The sequence below is a fragment of the Cnephaeus nilssonii genome, assembly GCF_951640355.1.
Source record: "Cnephaeus nilssonii genome assembly, chromosome: 13".
Taxonomy (NCBI): Eukaryota; Metazoa; Chordata; class Mammalia; order Chiroptera; family Vespertilionidae; genus Cnephaeus; species Cnephaeus nilssonii.
The window spans coordinates 44,155,854-44,174,898 of record NC_137084.1 but is presented as its reverse complement, the minus strand read 5'-3'; the positions used below and the strand labels follow the sequence as shown (position 1 = coordinate 44,174,898).

Genomic DNA, 19,045 nt, shown 5'->3' with positions numbered 1-19,045 from the left:
TCTCCCCAGGCCTGATGTGATTAAAAGAACCTGCTGACTCCATTAAAGGAAACACCCAACTGCTTAGCAAAAGCTGTAACTCCAAATTACAGCATGTTGTTTTTCAGGAACTGGCACTACGATTCTTCTGTACCTTGGTAGTTTGGATTTTATTACGGCAATGGCACTTTAAAGGAAAGAAGGGAATACTTGGAATGTTTTCTATCTTTTATCTATGAATCTCAAAGCACTCTAAAGCCACTTATTAAGTTACTGTAGCCATGGTGTAAATGTTATTACACCCTCATTACCAAAAAAAAAAAAAAAGCTGAATAGGGAAAGCGTTGAAAGATATTTGGTCAAAACGATAGTGCCATTGTAAAAAGGCAGAAACAAGAAACTCAGGAGCCAATGAGTTGGCAGGTAAGCCCTTCTCAGCATCTCCCAGACCTCAAGCTGCGTGACGTGAAAGATGAACGTTCCTTCCATAGAAGAGAAGAGGCCAAAATAAGAACTTTAAAATGACCTCCATCATCTTCCTTCTTCCTCTATATTCCTATCCCCTTAGCCTTTGGTACCTCTCCCGTGACGCTTCTGCACGGCAGCTGTGGCTAGGTGCTGACCCACCTTCCCTCCTTCACAACTTCCTTGTCTGTTTTCGGTCATCTTGTTCTCCCTGCCTCCTGAGCCCCCGGTAGCAGCAGAGCGAGAAGAACCGCCCGCTGAGGAAGTCTGAAAGCAGGTTAGGACCCCCCCCTTCCATCGCGAATGTCGCTTCCGAGCAAGTCGGTTCCCTCTGAGAAGGGCAGTTTCCTCTCTGTGTGCAAAATGGGGAGGATCACGCCCACCTACCTCACGGGAGGGCTGGAGCGAAAAGAACGCACCTCCTACCCTGGAAAGGGCTCAGTGGGGACAGCTGTCCCCTTCCTACACCAGTCCTTACTTAATTAAGGCAAGCTCAGGGCACTCGCCCTCGGGTAGCAGGTTCAGGGAATGTCCCTAAGGGGAACAGCCTCGAGATAGGTTTTTTTCCTTTGAGGAAAGGCATGGTGCGGGTCTGCTGGGAGTCGTAGTCCTCCGCGACGGTCTCCGCGGACCTCGGGGAAAGAAAAGAACTACACGCCCCGTGAGGCCGTGCGGGGACAGCCCCGCGCCCCCTGCCGCCGGGCGCGCGCCCCGAAGCCGAAATTGGAGAGCGGCCTGCGCGCACGCCGCGCCGGGGACTTGCCGGGCGAGCGCGCTTAGGTGGCTGGCTCGCGATAGCCGGCGGGGAAAAGGAGACGCGTGGGAGTGTGTGGGGGCCGCAACAAAGACAACACCCGTGGCAAAAGGCCATTTAGAGCATAAAAAAGAGCCGTGCTTCACTTTCCCACCCCGTGGCGGATCCTGACGCGCTACAGCTGGGTCGTCGGGAGCACCCAGCCTGCTCGCGCTTCACGCCTCCCCCCTCCCGGCCCCCAGGCTTAAATCATAAGGGGCGGGGCCAGCGGCGGGGGCGGGGCCTAAGGTAGCCAGGGCGGCGGCGGCGGCGGCGGCGACCAAAACCCAGGCATCGCGGACTGTTGTTGTTCTCTCCCGGCGCGACCGCCTCTGTCCGTTCGCCCAGAGCGAGACCGGGAGCTGGGGTGGTGAAGAGCGGGCGGCCGCGACCTCCTCTCTCCGGCGTCTCTGAGCTGCGGCAGGAGCTGGTGCAGACATCCTGCCGCTGGTCTCCGATGCCCTTCGGTGAGGAGGGGGCGTTGGGACCCTGGTGAGCGCACCTCAGGCTCCCCCCAACTAGGCGTCTTCATCGCCCCCCCCCCCCCCCGATCCGCGCACCCCAGCCTGCCAGCCATGGCTGAAAACGCAGAGGGGGACCTGAACTCCAACCTGCTCCACGCCCCCTACCACACCGGGGACCCTCAGCTAGACACGGCCATCGGGCAGTGGCTCCGTTGGGATAAGGTGGGTACCTGGGCAGCCGGCATCCTCCCCTTCTCCCCGCACGCCCTCCCACACACGGTCCGCTGCTGCTGCTGCTTGTCCCCACCTGGTGCTCGGCAGGCTGCAGAGGGGATGGGTGGCTCAGGCCACCGCGGGGGAGCCGGCGGGGCCGGGCGTCGCCCCCCACCTCTGCCTGGGCTGGCCCCCTGGGACCGTCTGAGCTGGGCAGGGACGCCTGTGGTCGCTTCCTTTTACAGTGAGCGCAATCGCAACCTCCCTTTCTTCCTTCCACCCCCTCCCTTCAAGTGCATGCCGTCTCTCTCTCTCTCTCTCTCTCTCTCTCTCTCTCTCTCTCTCTCTCTTAATAATAATTAATAATAATAATAATTAATCATCGTCATCGTAAGTTGTATCCGTCATAGAGCTTTCCTTTCCCTTTCCTTTCTCTAAACCTGGAAGTGGTTTTTGTCACGCTTCTTGGACGTTTCTAACCGCTATCCGCGTTAGCTCTGGTCTGCTGTGTTTCTACCTTCCGTCGCTAGGTCGTCGCTGATCTTTTATCACTCCCTAGTATTCTCTAGTATCACCTTTTGCTCTTGGAGAAAGGTAAGAGTTCTCTTACCACCTTCTTTCCCATGTCAGGAATTATTTCCTGGAAGTATCCTGTTTTTTAAAAATAAAATCATGTTTTCCAGCTTTTATATGATGCTTTGATACAGAAATGTTTTTGTGTTGCCCATTCCTCCTCTGTTCTCCCCACCCCCTCCAAGTTTTGCGGTGATTTCATCTTGTGCATTCTTGTGGGATGGATCTGTGCGAGCAGAATTTAAATGCAGCTATCGCACTTGTAAAAAAAAAAAAGGTCCCTGGTGGCTCCCACAAAGGAAGGTGATCCAAGCCTTTGCTTTGTCGAACACATGCAGTGCATTTGTTGACATCAGAAGGAACATTTAAAATGGAATTAATAATACTGAATTAAATAATTAGTCTGGTAGTATGTGAAGTCATGTTGTACAAATAATTTCCTAAAAGATGAGCTTTGTGAAAAAGTTTTATTTTCACTTTGTTCAGTCATTCATGCATTCAGCAAAAAATATTTATTGAGCCCTGGCCAGGTGGCTCCATTGGTTGGAGCATCCTCCTGTACGCCAAAAGATTGCAGGTTCATGCCCAGTCAGGGCACATACCTAGGTTGTTGGTCAGATTCCCCATCTCTAGCATCTCTCTCTCCCCTCTCCCCTCTCCCCTCTCCCTCTTCTCTTTCCTTCCATCCCTTCTTCCCTCCCTCCCCGCTCTAAAATCAATGAAAATATATCCTCAGGTGAGGATTGAAAAAAACACACACCACCACCACAAGAGATTTTATTGAGCACTGGATAATGTTTCAGGGCTTGTCAGCCCAGGGAATACTACTGGTGAGGAAGATAGGAAAGGGTTCTTGCCCTCAAAAAGCCTCAGTTAACGGAGAAGGAAGACTAACAAATAAGCAATCACGTATTAGTTAGCATTACTTGATCATAGGCATCTTGGACATTCTCATTCTTCCTCTGGAGTCTGAACCAGTGCTTCTCAAACCTTGAAGTGCTTACAGATCACCAGATTCTGATTTAGGAAGCCTGGAGGAGGGCTTGAGGATTCAGCCTCAGAATGAGCTCCCAGGTGATACCAGTGCTGCTGGTCTGTGAACCACACTTTGAGCAGCAAGACTCAAGAGCAGCAATTTTTAACCGGTGTGCCGCAAGAATTTTTAAAACATGCAATACCTGACTAGTCAGGGGCACTGACCTCTTTTCCCTTAGATTGTCAAATTAAAAAATTACAGCAGCCATCATAGCAATAGCTGTCCAGTGTGACTGAATCAAAATTATACTTTTTTTTTTATCAGATCATATTTTTTTTGGTGTGCTGCAGAATTTCAGTAATTAGTTTATGTTTGCCATGGGATGTAAAAAGTTGAAAATCACTGCTCTAGAGTGTTCTGATTGAAATAAACTAGAGAACCAACTCCCTTATTGTAGGATTTGGAGATATATATATATATATATATATATATATATATATATATATATATATATATCTTTAGTGGCCTTGAATAAATAAAAGTATATATATATATAATTATACATATTTAGTCAGGTGTACCAAATCTGTGATATCCCATTAATTAACATAAAGATGTGCCTTTAAATCCATTTTGGCAGTATTTATAAAATGCCTACTATAATATAGTTCCTCACTGTGGAAGGATACAAAAGAAGTGAAGATTCAAAGATTGCTTTTCTGGATTTAGTCCATTAGGGAGGAGGGAACCTAATAGAAATAAAAGCACTAAGGCTTAGCATACAGTAAAATGATATATACTGCAAACTATATAAATGTCTTCAGCAGGGAAAATTAACTAAATTACAAAAGAATGATATCCTTATATGTTTAATACAGTTATTTGTTTTTGTTTACAGTCCTCTGCTTTCATTGGTAGTCAGTAAATGCATGTGGTTGCACTTATGTCTCCCTAACGTGAAAGGAAGATTTGTGAAATTCAAAGACACTTGTAGAATTCTAACACAATTTAATTTACTAGTAACTATTATGTATGTCAAAGCCTTTGGCCCTTCAAGAATAGTTTGTTTTTCATTGCCATAAATGAGATCTTTTGTTCTCTTTAGGTGCCAGTTTTGAGTATACTCTTCTTAATGAATCTCTCTCTCTTTTTTTTTTTTTAAGTATATTTTTATTGATTTCAGAGAGAAAGGAGAGGGAGAGAGAGAGATAGAAACATCAATGATGAGAGAATCACTGATCAGCTGCCTTCTGCACGTCTCCTACTGGGGATCAAGCCTGCAACCCAGGCATGTGCCCTTAACCGGAATGGAACCTGGGATCCTTTGGTCCACAGGCCAACGCTCTATCCACTGAGCCAAACCAGCTAGGCCCTTAATGAATCTCTTGATTAATTTTTTAAAAGATTAATTGTCTATGTTGTGCCTAGATATTATTGGAATATACAAAAAGATTATAACATACATATAAACATAAAAAGATAATGCTGAGTAGTTTTAGTGGCAATTAAATGGTTTATAGACAGCTCTTTTAGGAGTTAAAAAGTGGACTGGGATGGTCAAGGAAGACTTTCTAGAAGAACGTATCCTAAGCTACAGCAGAATGTGGAGAGCCAGCCTTCATTGAAAGTGGAAAAGAAAATCTTAGTTTATATCTAAAGTGCCGTCTATGTGCAAGGCACTGTCTGAAAACCTGTGGGAAATACAAAGATGAAATAGATATGGATCGTATCTTTAAAGGATGTAGAAGGGAGGATAAAACAAAAGCTCACAAATATAATACAGGGAGTAAGTAACAGGTGCCCTTAACAGAGGAACAGATTTAAATAATTTTGATAATCACGTAATACAAATAATAAAGATTAATTAATCCTCTTAATGAGAGAGAATACTTTTAATTGGTAAGTAAAGGTGTATATTGTAGACTGAGAGTATAGGTAAGCTAGGTTGTATCCCTGGGCACTGAAATGTAGAGTGCTAAAATACAAACTAATAGGTCAGATTTACAGCATTTATCTCATTACATGTTGACAACACACATCGTCTTTTAGCACAGAGAAACTGGGTTTCATTGAAAGAAGGAACCTACCAAATGCCACTGATCCTGATGGCTCTAAGTGAAGCACATAATTTATAAATTGATCAGAGGGCAATTTGCTACTTGCTTAAATCGGCAAAATTGCTAGTTTTAGCCTTGGTGGGGCGGTGTACTTTGAAAAGTCTTCATGAAAAACGTGTTGTTTCTGCTAACTTTCAGAATTAATTAAAATTTAGACTTGTTAACATGGAGAGGAAGACTATTCCAAGCAGAGACTGAAACTCTAATGTGTGTCTTCAGCAGGAAAAACTAGATTACAAATGAATGTTATCCTTCTATGTGTGTACTTAGAACATTTGTTTCTGCTGTAGCTTAGGGTACAAAGAGAAACTGTTGAGAAGGCATGTAGAGACCAGGTCATAGAAAGCCTTTACAGCACAGGTTTCAGCTCTGTAGGTTCACTTATATGCAGATTTTAAAAATAAATATAATACTGTAAATGTAGTTTCTCTTATGATTTTCTTAATAACATTTTCTTTTCTCTAGCTTACTTTATTGTAAGAATACAGTATGTAATACATGTAACATACAAAATATGTGTTAATTGACTGTTATCAGTAAGGCTCCTGGTCAACAGTAGGCCATTAGTAATTAAGTTTTGGGGGAGTCAAAAGTGGATTTTTGACTGCAGGGAGTTTAAAGGGGCTAGTGCCCCTAATACTCATCTGTTCTAGAGTCAACTGTGATTTGTCTTTAGTGGCCTTGAATAAATAAAAGTGTGTGTAAGTGTTAAAAAGAAAATAGCGCAATAGGGTATTTATTGGTCAGTCAGGTATCCCGTGTAGTTTCAGTGGGCGCATTCTATTGGTAAATCTACCGTAGTCCAGGATCTGCCCCTTGGTGTTTTGGGCCATGGCATTTTGAAAAATAGTGAGTAGAACACTCTGATCTCACTGTAGGTCTATGGTGAGAAAGAGTAGGATGAAAATTTAAAGAGAGATTAGTTTAGATAAGGTTATGAAATGCCCAGAAATAGAAATAAAAAGACTTTAATCGAAGCCAGTGACTTTCGGACATCTAGCAGTGATATTTTTTTCAAGCAAAATGTAGCCCAGATTTTTAAAAATGGTGAATGAATTCCCTTTTAAGTCATCTTGTGATGGAAAGTATACCATGGAGCACCTCTACTTCAAGGTGGTCTAGTCCAATTTCACTGTGTAGAGACCCAAAGTAATTGTGGAAATTAGCCAGTTGTGGTAGAGCCTGGACCAGAGCTTGGATCTGCCACTTAGTTCAATCTAGTTTTTACAATAACAGTTTATATTATATTGTTTTGTTCACATTTTTATAATGCTGTACTTAATTTGGTATTTAATCAATGAAAAGTACAGAATACATATGGCTTTATCAATCTTGGGAAATATTAGTACTTATCACTTGAATTTATTTGTGTAGTGTTTCAAACTTTGTAAAATAACCTAAAATTTTTTTTATATTCACAGCAAACTTGAGGGGTGGGCAGGCTAGGGAGTGGTTATCCCATTTTTTACAAGCAAAGAAACTTAGTTTCAGAAAAGGAAAATGGCTTGCTCAAGGACATATGGCTTTTAAGTAGTAGAGTTGGGACTAGAACCCAGGTCATTTGACCTTTACTCAAATTTTCTTATCCTGTACCAGACCTTATAATCTGAATACTTAGCAAATGTTAGTGACATCATCACCAAGTTTCAGGAACCTCATTAAAACCATTTTGTCCTTTTTAAAAGCTGGAATAGTATGTAATATTAAGCAGAATACATTATCATGAATTTTTTTTTTCAAGAGCTATATTTGCTGCTCAACAGTTGCTTTGGTCTCCTTGGCAACAACATTCTCCTTCTGGCCCAGAAATTTAGTACATACAAACGAGAGTTTGGATTTATTTCCCTTTTTAAAAATAAATTTATTTTTCTTTTTATTTCCATTTTTTTACATTTTCCTCAGTTTCTACCATTTTCTTTTTAATTTATTTGTATTTATTTCAAAGAAATACATGCTTATGATAAAAAAAATAGTACAGAAGGGATTATAATGGGAAGTAATGTTTCTAACTGTCTCTTCGCATCTGCAATTTGCCCTTTAGAAGCCATTTTCAGCTTTGTTTTTAGTTACTCTCATGGTTACCATCAAAAAACTAATGTGCTAGTACCACTATCCCTTGATTTATTTTAGATATCATCTGTCAAATACATGCTATGAAAAAAATGGGAGCTCACTCACACTATTCTTTACCCCTCCTAAATTTCATTATGCCATCAGTTTTCATTATTCTTCTGAAAGTTTACGTAATGTAATTAGTGCTAACAAAGTCTGCAGAACAATGAGCCCAGCTCACAAACACAGAGCTCCTAATTGGCCATTCTACGTAAGAACAGACCGGCAGAAAACATGCCTATATATACAAAAACAGAAAACCCATACCAGCTTTCCAGAAAAATCTGTGGATGTCAATGACTAACCGAGATCAAGTTATGTAAAGAAAAACCAACATCATTTGCTTGTTTGAATTGTTTTTTACCTACTTTATATGTCTGTTCTGTTTGTTTTTAAGAAATATCTCCCCCATCCCCCAAATAAAAGGTTGATTAGCAACTTAGTGCAGATTTTACTACAGGAGTGTATTTTCACGAAATTACTCTCTGCATTATTGCTAATTAGTACTGAGGCTGCTGCCCTCTGGTGTTGGGAGTTAATGGAGAAAATGATTAATGCTGGTGGAAAGAATGGACAGACAGTAGTGTATCCAATCCTGCTTGAGATCTTCCACAACAAATAATTTAGTGAGCACTGTATCTTTCAAAAAAAAAACCCTATGAATATTGTCATATTCAATGACCAAGAGAGTATGAAAATTATAGTGTAAATGAAAAATACCGTGCTTCTTACATACAAAGGCCTTTTCGTTTTTAGCTAACCAGAATCTTGTTAGAAAATCTCTTCGATAAATTCAGTATAAGTAGTGGTTTTATTTTGTGGTTTCTGCTTCAGAATGTTCTCATGTAATTTTCCCTCTGAAATATTTTTTTATTCATGCAAATAAAAATTAGAGAAAACATAAATGCCCACCAATAGGGCAAAGGATAAATAAACTGGAATGCTCTGCAGTAGTTGAAAAGATTAGCATAGATATTACATGTATTGAACGGATATTCAATTAAATAAGCAAGTTATAGAGCATCACGTACAATTTAGTACCATATAATAAAAGGGTAATATGCAAATTGATCAAATGGCAGAACGACCGGTAGCATGACGCACACTGACCACCAGGGGGCAGACGCTCAAAGGAGCTGCCCCCTGGTGGTCAGTGTGCTCCCATAGCCAACCTCCCACAGTCCCTCCCCGCAGCTGGCCCACCCGATCAGCTCGATTGGGACTGGGTGAGATGGGCCCCGATTGGCCCTGATCGCCTGCCAGGCTGAGGGACCCCACCCGTGCACGAATTCATGCAACAGGCCTCTAGTTAAAAATAAAATTTAAAATATAAACAGAACAATTAAGTGGTCAACTGTCTGACTGCTAGTTCTTAAGAGCAATAGGAATTCAGTCAGGAAGACCTTATGTAAAAAGTAGAATTTGAGCTTGATAAGTAGGATAGGAATAGACGATGGATAGGCAGAAAACTTAAGGTGAGAGAAATTTTAAAAATGGAAAATGAAACTGATCAGGGAAATGAGACTGAACAGGGGGCATGTAAGAACAATGAAGAGATTTAGGAAAACTAAAATATAGCACATGTTTTTGAACTGCTGAGGTGGTTAAGAATAGATGATAGAAAACTAGTGTTTTTTGAGTGATCATATGCCAGACATGGTACTAAATGCTTCCATGTTAAAAATCTCTTTTAATCTTAACTCACAATGATTGTTTGAGGTAGTTATTCCCATTTTTTAACCTATACAGGGTTTGAGCCCTAACCAGTGCTGTTAAATGGTTATAGCATTGGTCTGTGTACCTAAGTGTCAAGAGTTCAATTCCTGGTCAAAGTAGGTTCCTGGGTTGCAGGTTCTATCTCCAACCTGGTCTGGGCACACCAGGGAGGCAACCAATCGATGTGTCTCTCTCATATCTCCCTCCCCCTTTCTTTCTTCCACTTCCCTCTCCCACTCTCTCTCAAAATTAATGGGAAAAATATCCTCGGGTGAGGATTAATAACAGAAAAAGTGGTTTAGACTTTTCTGCCTTTTAGGATCTGGTTCCACCCTTCCTAACCTTTACATTTGGTGTAACTGGCATTGGACGCTATTGTTGGTTCTTGAATGATTAATCTGGCTGCAGCATGTAATTAGGATAGGATGAATTGGAGTTGTGGAGGGTAGCCTGGAGCCTCTTCTAGAAATGTGGATATCAAAGTTTTACATTAGGGTACTTATAAAGCCTTTTAAGAAAACTAAGGAAGAAGTAATGGGACTTATTAATACATTTATTTCTCTCTCTTTAAAAATACAGAGAATGATAAACAGTTCCCATTTTGTTAAATCATAAAATTTTGCTAAATTTGAATCAGATCTCCTTTTTAAAGAAAAAAGCAAATTACAGATTCAGTTTAATTCCCCGTATTCACTTCCTGACCCAATTTCTCCCCTTTTCTCCTTTCCCCAAAGTAACCAAGGCATATCTATGAATTTTAGGGTTTTATCTAAATTTCCTGTTTGGTTAAAAAATTGTTTTGTTTTTCACTTAATCAAATAATGATAACCCTGGGAGTTAAACAGCTCCTTTAAAAGAAAATCACAGTCAAAATTATTTCAATGCCTGAAAACACTCAACAAAAGTAAAGTATTATATATCTTATCAATCTACCTAATAAAAGAGTAACATGCTAATTGACCTTACCTTCACGATGCCCACCAGCCAATCAGGAGTGAGTATGCAAATTAACCCAACAAAGATGGTGGGTTGATTTGCATACACAGGCACCCGCTCTGGGCCTCTGGGCAGCGAGGGAAGGCGGAAAGGCGGCTCTGGCCAGAGTGAAGGCAGTGCCGGCAACCAGGGGAAGGAAGGCCCATTCTTGCACGAATCTTTGTGCATCGGGCCTTTAGTATATATATAAAAGGCTAAGTGACCAACCATCCATCTGTCTGACCATTCGACTGACCCCGGCCAGTACATATTACACGCACTGGCAATTTAAAAATAAACGTTGACTCAACGCATGCACCATACATATAAAGCTCTCACTGGCGCCAATTGCACGCGATGTATGTATCTGAAAACCAACTATTGGCACTTTGTTGTTGTTATATCATGTTTTTGTTTATTTATTAACCAATTTATCAATCATTGTTTTTATATCATGTCTTTGTTATTTTTATATCATGTCTTTGTTGTTTTTATATCATGTTGTTTATTAATTTATATGTTATTTTCAAATACATTTTACTAATTTTCTTTCCTCTCTGACACTTCTATTATAGAAAAAAGGCGAATAATGATATTAAAATATTTTGTATTTTAATTATATAATACTATAATACTATTTTGACATGTAATTTTTGCAGTAGCGTAATTATCACATGAATCTTCCTTCTAATTAATTTCCTTTCAATGTGCACAAATCCACTAGTAATATATAAATACTTAGTATATAACTTTTGAAAATGTGGATACTATTAACTAATCTCTAAACAGTACACTATTACAAGATTTTCAGAAGCTATATTTCCTTAATAGGATGAAAGTCAACAATAAAATAACATTAAATACAGACTAAGATGTTCATCTAAGTAGAAATGTCATACTTTACAAAAATAGTAAGTTTTATTTGTGATTTCTATAAAATTAGATTCATATATAAAATAAATGACTTAAACATCTTCTCCCCAAATATCAAGGAACTTTTACATAATTATAAAGAAAAACTTAACAATAAGAGAGTTGATAGTATACTATAGTACTACAGTACAACTCACACCAATGTGTATTTATTTTTGTAATTTTCATGCCCTTGGGGAGAAAAAGAACCTTTGTTTTATAAAGCACTGAAAATTTAAGCACCTTTTAAGTATTGAGTGTTTGATTTTGTGTGTTTTAACAGGTAGTTAACTTGGTTGAACGCTAACTGCAAACTGTTTCTTGAGAGGCTGCTCAAATCTCGATTTATTCTTTTATCCTTAGCCAAAGTCTATCTCACATACATAGTACAGGAGTCAGCCAGAGAATTGGGCAGAGTCTGTGTGCAGAATGTTGGGTTCTCCCCCTCCAGCTCTCTCCTTTCTGGACATATACCCCTGTGGTTACCCTGAACTCTGTCCTCTGGTTCTTCAGACCATAAGGACTGTAGAATTTTCACGGGTGTTTTAGCCACTGTGCATGGTTCAGATTAATACCTGCCTTCCCATTAAAAGCCATAAAAATGGGAACTCACCCTGTACTGGTCCCTTGTCCCAAATGTCAACTCCCTTTTACAATCATTTGCATTTGTCCACTCTCCAGTACCTTCAGGTCTTTGTGGGTTTGGTTTTGTTTCTTTGTTTTTGTATTTTGTCTAGAGTTTACAGTTGTTACCTGTGGGAAGGTCAGATATTGTTGGAGTTTACATGGCCATATAGGAAACAGATGGTTTAAAATGATTTTTCTGTTTGTTGATACAGAGAAATGCAATTGGCTTTGGTATATTGACCTGGTATCCAACAACCCTACTGTATTTTAACATTCATTCTAAAAATTATTTACTCTTGAAATTGTTTATGTGCTCAACCATTTCATCTGTATATATGTGTTTTGTTTCTTTTGCAGTTCTTGTACTTTTTGTCTCTTTTTCTTGCTTTACAGCTTTAGCTAGGACTGCTAGTCATTATCAGATTCAGGAAGTTCCTTTCTATTTCTTGTGTGCTAAAAGTTAAAAGTATATACAGTTGACACTTGAATAATACAGGTTTGAATGACACAGGTCCACTTATGTGCATATTTTTCAATAAATATGCAGTTAGCCCTTTGTATCCCCAGGTGTTTTATCCGCAGTTGGAAATTCATGAATGCATAGGGCCGACTGTATGCATTGATCTATGTCATTTTATATGAGGGACTTGAGCATCTATAGATTTTGGTATCTATAGGGGTCCTGGAACCAATTCTCCACAGATACCAAGGGACTGTAGTTTTTGAGGAGTCAAAAGTTATTTGCCAATTTTTGATAGCACACGGTTGGGCACCCTAAACCCCTGCATTGTTCAAAGGTCAGCTGTGTATATTTACATATATGTATCTTAGGTTGAGTTCCCTAGAAGCCAAGATGGGGATTCTTGTGTAAATGATTTATAAAAGAACTGCTCTCAGGAGAAACCTGTAGGGGAGTGAGGGAATGATTTAGTTTCAGGTAAAATTGACTCTCAACTAGATTCGTTGGCCCTCTGGAGTATTAATTGCATAATGGAGTTATAACCCTGCACCAAACAGTCATTGGCTGTTGGCCATGGGGGAAGGTGTGTATAGCCTTCATGTGTTCTGCACAAACAGATTCAGAAACAGAGACAAAAGGGATGGTTACCAGAAGGGAGGGGGTGGGGAGGAGAGTGAAAAAGAGAAGGGGAATTTAGTCAATAAGATTGTGATAAGTTTACATGTGACAGATGAATATTAGAATTAGTGGAGTGACCACATTATAAGGTATAAAAATGTTGAATCACTATATTATACACCTGAAACTAATACAACCAATGTAAGATTGTATACCAGCTATACTTAAATAAAAAGTAAATTTATCAAACCCAAACCAGAATACAAGGTTGGTATAATATTAGAAAATCAATCAAGGTTATCCACAACTTTGACAGGTTAAAAAAGAAAAATCATATAACAATTTCAACAGATGCAAAGTGCCTAATAAAGTTAAACATTAGTTACATAAGATAAAATCTAACAAACAAGGACTATGTGTAAATTTAGTATGTGTGTGTGCTAAGATCCTGTTAAGATCCTCCCAGAGATCCGTTTAACTAGTTGGTTGTGTCCATTTCCAGCTACATAGGTACTACTGCTATGAGTTCACACACATGCATCCTTCTCTGGAGAACTGCCTTAGGATGATCAGAGCCAGCTTGTGCAGTTCCACTTCTTCCTCTGCCAGCTTATTTCACTTAGCACAATACCCTCTAGATCCCTCCATGTTGTCACAAATTTCATTCTTTTTTATTGCTGTGTAATATTCCATTGTGTATGTGTACTACATCTTCTTCATCCATTTATCTATCAACAGACACATAAATTGCTTCCATATCTTGGCTATTGTAGATTTTGCTGCAATGCACATAAGGGTGCATATATCTGTTTGAATAATGTCTTCTCATTTTCTTTGGATAAATACCCAGAAGTGGAATTGCTTTAAGGTAAGGCCTGAAACCATAAAACTCAAGAAAACATAGGAAGTAAACTATCTGACATCAGAGAAATATCTTTGTGGACACGTCCCCTCATGTAAGGGAAACAAAATTAAAAAAAGGAACAAATGGGCCTACGTCAAACTAAAAAGTTTCTTCATAGTGAAGGAAACCTTCAACAAAACAAAAAGGCAACCTACTGACGGGAGAATATATTTGCAAATTATGTATTTGATAAAGGATTGATATCAAAATATGTAAGAAACTTATACAACTCAGTAACCGTGACCTCCTGGTTAGTAAGTCAACTCTCAACCACTGAGCCATGCTGGTCAGACTATACATAGTATTTATTGGCTCCTTAGAAAGGCTTCATATTAGGACTCTGCTTGTGATCCTGATTAAGTTTTAATACTTCTTTTTTATAGAATCCCAAAACAAAAGAGCAAATTGAAAATCTGTTACGAAATGGAATGAATAAGGAACTTCGGGATCGTCTTTGTTGCCGAATGACTTTTGGGACTGCAGGACTTCGTTCTGCTATGGGGGCAGGATTTTGTTACATTAATGACCTTACAGTAATACAATCAACACAGGTAAGTCCATACACTTTTATCACTCAATGTTTTTTACCGTATAAATTAGATAGTGCCTTTCTAATGAAAACCAAAACCTTCATATCCTGGAAGATAATCTCTTGTAGGTAAATAAAAAAGAATAAATTCTGATCTTTGATTTATCGAAGGCATTTCTGTATCTTCAAGGTCAAAGACTAACTTCTCAGTAGGAGTTATTTTAGTTGTCATTGTCACCTTCTTGACAGTGTTACTTTGCATTTGTCATAAATAGGTGAAATCTTTTGGTTAGCTTTTGTCTTGTGATTTAGCAAGGCCTAATATGGTCAAAATTCTTTTCTCTAGAGCCTTAAGGCAATAAACAATTTATTTTGGCTCTTCTAACAAATGAATATTGACATTTCCTATTTAGATGACCCATTTTGGCATATGGCCATTGATACAGGTTAATCAGGGTATTTGGAAAATTTAGTTGAAAATATTTCCATTGGTTCTTCATATCCATTTGGGAGTTCTTTAAGATAGTGTATGACAAACACCATTTATTTTATTTCTCCCCATTTTATGCAATTTATTTTGGAAATAAGAAACTAATTACTTTTCTTTCCAGTGAATCATTATCATTGCTTCAAGGAACTATACTTGCTTGAAGGCCAAAATGCATTTAGTATACACTAAAAATAGATCTGGACTAGAGAAATGTTCAGTAGTCATAATTTTAATTGATCCTGGCAAACAGTGAATCATCTTTAGCCTTGTTCTGAGGGAATTCTCTAAAGCCAAGGGCTAGTGCAGGGGGTGGGGATGAAGGGATGACAACATACATACCACCTCCCCACCTCCATCTCCTCATCTAGAGATGCCTCAGTTCAATCTTTTTTATATATTGGGTTTCCTTGTAAGCTTTCATTTTAAATGAAGATTCCTTGACTTAACAAAACGGGATGGAGGAGCTGTTTGAAAAAAATCTCTAGAAGTGCAAATTTTTACAGTAGTTGAGTGTGAAGTAGAAAAGTCAGATGGAATCTGATTCTTCAGCCTTAGCCCTTTTCAGAATCTAGGTAGAGGGGGATAAAATAAAATGGATTTTCATACCAGAGAATAATAGAATAATAGGAGGTTCTGTGAGGTTTTAGGATAGTATAATCATTAGAAATAAATAAGTGGGTGAAACTAGCCAATTTGGGTGTGCATGTGCACACACACTCACACACACACAGAAAGTAATTTGGGAAGAATAATTATTCTTTTTTAAAAAAGATTTTTTAAATTGATTTTTAAAGAGAGAGAGGAAAAGAGGAGTGAGAGAAACATTGATGTGAGAGCAAAGCATGGATTGGCTGTCTCCTCACGCCCCCTACCAGGGATCCAGCCCGAAACTCAGTTATGTGCCCTGACGCAGAATCAAATCAGCAGCCTTTCAGTGCATGGGATGATGCCCAACCAGCTGAGCCACACTGGCCAGGGCAAGAATAATTACTTTTTAAAAAAAATACATATATATATTTTTTTATTTCAAAGAGAGGAAGGGAGAGGGAGAGAGAGATAGAGACATCAATGATGAGACAGAATCATCAATTGGCTGCCTCCTGCATGCCCCCTACTGGAGATCAAGCCCATGACCTGAGCATGTGCCCTGACCAGGAATCGAACTGTGACCTCCTGGTTCATAGGTCGATGCTCAACCAGTGAGCCATGCTGGGCAGAATAATTATTCTTGAAAGAGCCCTGGAAGAAGAGTCCAGAAGTTACTGGGGCCTCATTTGGTGCTGCCACATAGTTCCAGCAGTGCCTTCCACGTGATAGGTAATTAATTAATCGGTATAACTTGGTTTTAGTTGAATGAATGGCCTTGGGCAAGTCATTAAATGGAGCATCAATCTTATTCTGCTTCCTTTTTGAAGAGATGTTAAAAGACAGACAAAAATAGAAATGGTATCTGCATTTCTGTCTTTTCAGGGTTGTAAGGATTGAGTGTGGCAACATTTGTAAAAGTAGTTTTAAAGAACTTATCCTCTCTAATAAAATGGTAATATGCAAATTAACCATCACTCTGCTACATAAGCCATGCCCACCAGCCAAGCCACGCCCACCAGCCAATCAGGGCGAGTATGCAAATTAACCCTATCCAAGATGGCTACAGCCACAGAGAGCAAGGTTTCCCAGGTAACAGAGCAAGCCAAGCTTTCCATAGCCGTTGCAGGCCTAAGCCTCCACTCAAGCTACAAAGTTTCAATTATAGAAGGTAAACAAATTCAAACAAATGGCGGCAGAATGGAGCTTGAGAGAGCAGGCCAGGGTTGCTGGCGGCAACAGGGAAAGCAAAGCTTTCTGCACACCCTGGCCGGGCTCACCTGCTTAAGGCTACAAAGTTTCAATTGTCAAAGGTGAATTAACTGCCACAAAAATGGCTGCCGCCCCGGAGGGAGCAGCAGGCTTGGCTCCGCCCCAGGCAACAAAGTTTCAATTGTAGAAGGAAAATAAATTCCAGATACCAGGGCCTCCCCTTGGGTTGCCAGGGGGCATGGCCGGCCTGCAAACCACCACAGGCCCCTCGCTCAGGCCGCCCCACGCCCCAAGGGAACCCTTCAGGGCAAACCAGCTGGGACACCCTTCAGGGCAAACCAGCTGGCCCCCACCCGTGCACCAGGCCTCTATCCTATCTAATAAAAGAGTACTATGCAGATTGATCATCACTGCAACACACAATATAGCTGCCCCCATGTGGTCAAAGATCCTGCCCCCATGTGGACACAAGATGGCCACTACAAGATGGCGAGCAGGAGAGGGCAGTTGGGAGGCACCCGGCCTGCAAGGGAGGGCAGTTGAGAAGGACCAGGCCTGCAAGGGAGGGCAGTTGGAGGTGATCAACCCTGCAGGAGAGGGCAGTTAGGGGTGACCAGGCTGGTAGAGGAGGGAAGTTGGGGGCAAACAGGCTGGCAGGGGAGCAGTTAAGCATCAACCAGGCTGGCAGCAGAGTGGTTAGGGGGTGATCAGGCTGGCAGGCAGAAGCGGTTAGGGGCAATCAGGAAGGCAGGCAGGCAAGCAGTTGGGAGCCAGCAGTCCTGGATTGTGAGAGGGATGTCCGACTGCCCGTTTAGGCCCGATCCTGTTGGGATCGGGCCTAAACGGGCAGTCGGACATCCCTCCAGGAGTCCCAGATTGGAGAGGGTACAGGCTGGGCTGAGGGACAACCCCCCGCTGTGCACGAATTTCGTGCACCGGGCTTCTAGTAACAATATGAAATGCTAGAGGCCCAGTGCAGGAATTTGTGCATGGGTGGGGTCCGGCTGGCCCACCCCAAACGGAGCCAATCGGGGGCTGGGCCGGCCAGGGGGAGGGGCTCCGTCAAGGGGACAATTTACATATTACCCTTTTATTATATAGGATTATTTTTAGAAATGAAAGTGTTAATGTTAGCAAATCATTCATAAGCTAGTTAAATGGTTTTAGCTATTTTCATGATATTTTCAATATTAAATACTTCATTTTTTCATCACCCTTGACTGTTGGGGATGCTCTAGTTTATAGGATTTTCTTTTCTGTGAGATTTTAAAACCAAGGAATTACAAATTTTAAGAAATGTTCTAATGAAGTTTTATGTTGTTGATTAAAAATGTTTTTGTCATAAATAGGTGAAATCTTTTGATTAGCTTTCGTCTTGTGATTTAGAAAGGCCTAAAATGGTCAAAATTTTAGCCTTAAGGCAAGAAACAATTTCTTTTGGCCCTTCTAACAATATTTTTAGCACGTCCCATATTTTCCCCCTTCGTGTTTTATGTAACGTATTTTGTTTAATATTTACTTGATATTTTTGTGGTATTAAATGTGTCTGGAACTCCGGGAAATAAATGTTTGACATCTCACCTTTGTGGATTGAACGGTATTGTTTCCACTTTGGTAAACATGGGCCTAAAGGCAGAAGCCAGATTCCCAGGAGCCCATAAACTTCACAGTGCACATAAAAATAATAGATTTTTAAATTGTATAAAAATGCAGGCATTAGGAGCTAATGTTTTATGTTTATCTGCTTCAGGGGATGTACAAATACCTGGAGAGATGTTTCTCAGACTTCAAGCAGAGAGGCTTTGTCGTTGGGTATGATACCCGAGGGCAAGTAACTAGCAGCTGCAGCAGCCAGAGGTACAGTGTTCATCGTCTCAGAGGTTAAAATGGATTGGGGGGGAAAACCTTAATTTTTCCCACCAGGAGCAGGATATCTGAACTAGGAAGCTGTCAATAAGAAATGTGATCTCACGCTAATATTTATTTTAGAGCTGAAATAGAAGCATTTCAAAGATAAGCTTTAGCTTTTACAGAAAGGAGCAACATTTAAAAATATTTAGAGTTAGTATTTAGAACGGCATCATGCTTATTTTATGATTTTCTATTTTGACCAAGGCACTGGGTAGGAATAATGATGTAGCTTATATTTTCTCATTGTAGTCCCATTTGAATAGTTTTAGGGTATTTTTACACACAGATTATCATGATACCTTATTTTTTCAGGGGGTAGTTATGCATATTGTGTTTATTAAAGTATCTTATTTCACTTTTCTCTGTTGTTTTTGCATTTTTCAGGTTTTATTTCTTAGTAAAAGAGCCATCAAA

The 19,045-nt window shown here is 40.2% G+C and overlaps 1 protein-coding gene across 1 annotated transcript in view; it reads left to right on the top strand.

The window, feature by feature from the left end:
• The first annotated feature begins 1,532 nt into the window (after nt 1–1,532).
• The window catches only part of PGM2L1 (phosphoglucomutase 2 like 1), a 41,220-nt gene continuing 23,707 nt past the window's right edge, over nt 1,533–19,045 (top strand). Inside the window, exons 1-3 of the mRNA XM_079788717.1 lie at nt 1,533–1,923; nt 14,288–14,455; nt 18,471–18,577. Of these exons, the coding sequence (XP_079644843.1) occupies nt 1,813–1,923; nt 14,288–14,455; nt 18,471–18,577 (386 nt within the window). The 5' untranslated portion in view covers nt 1,533–1,812. The remainder of the gene's footprint in view (nt 1,924–14,287; nt 14,456–18,470; nt 18,578–19,045) is intronic.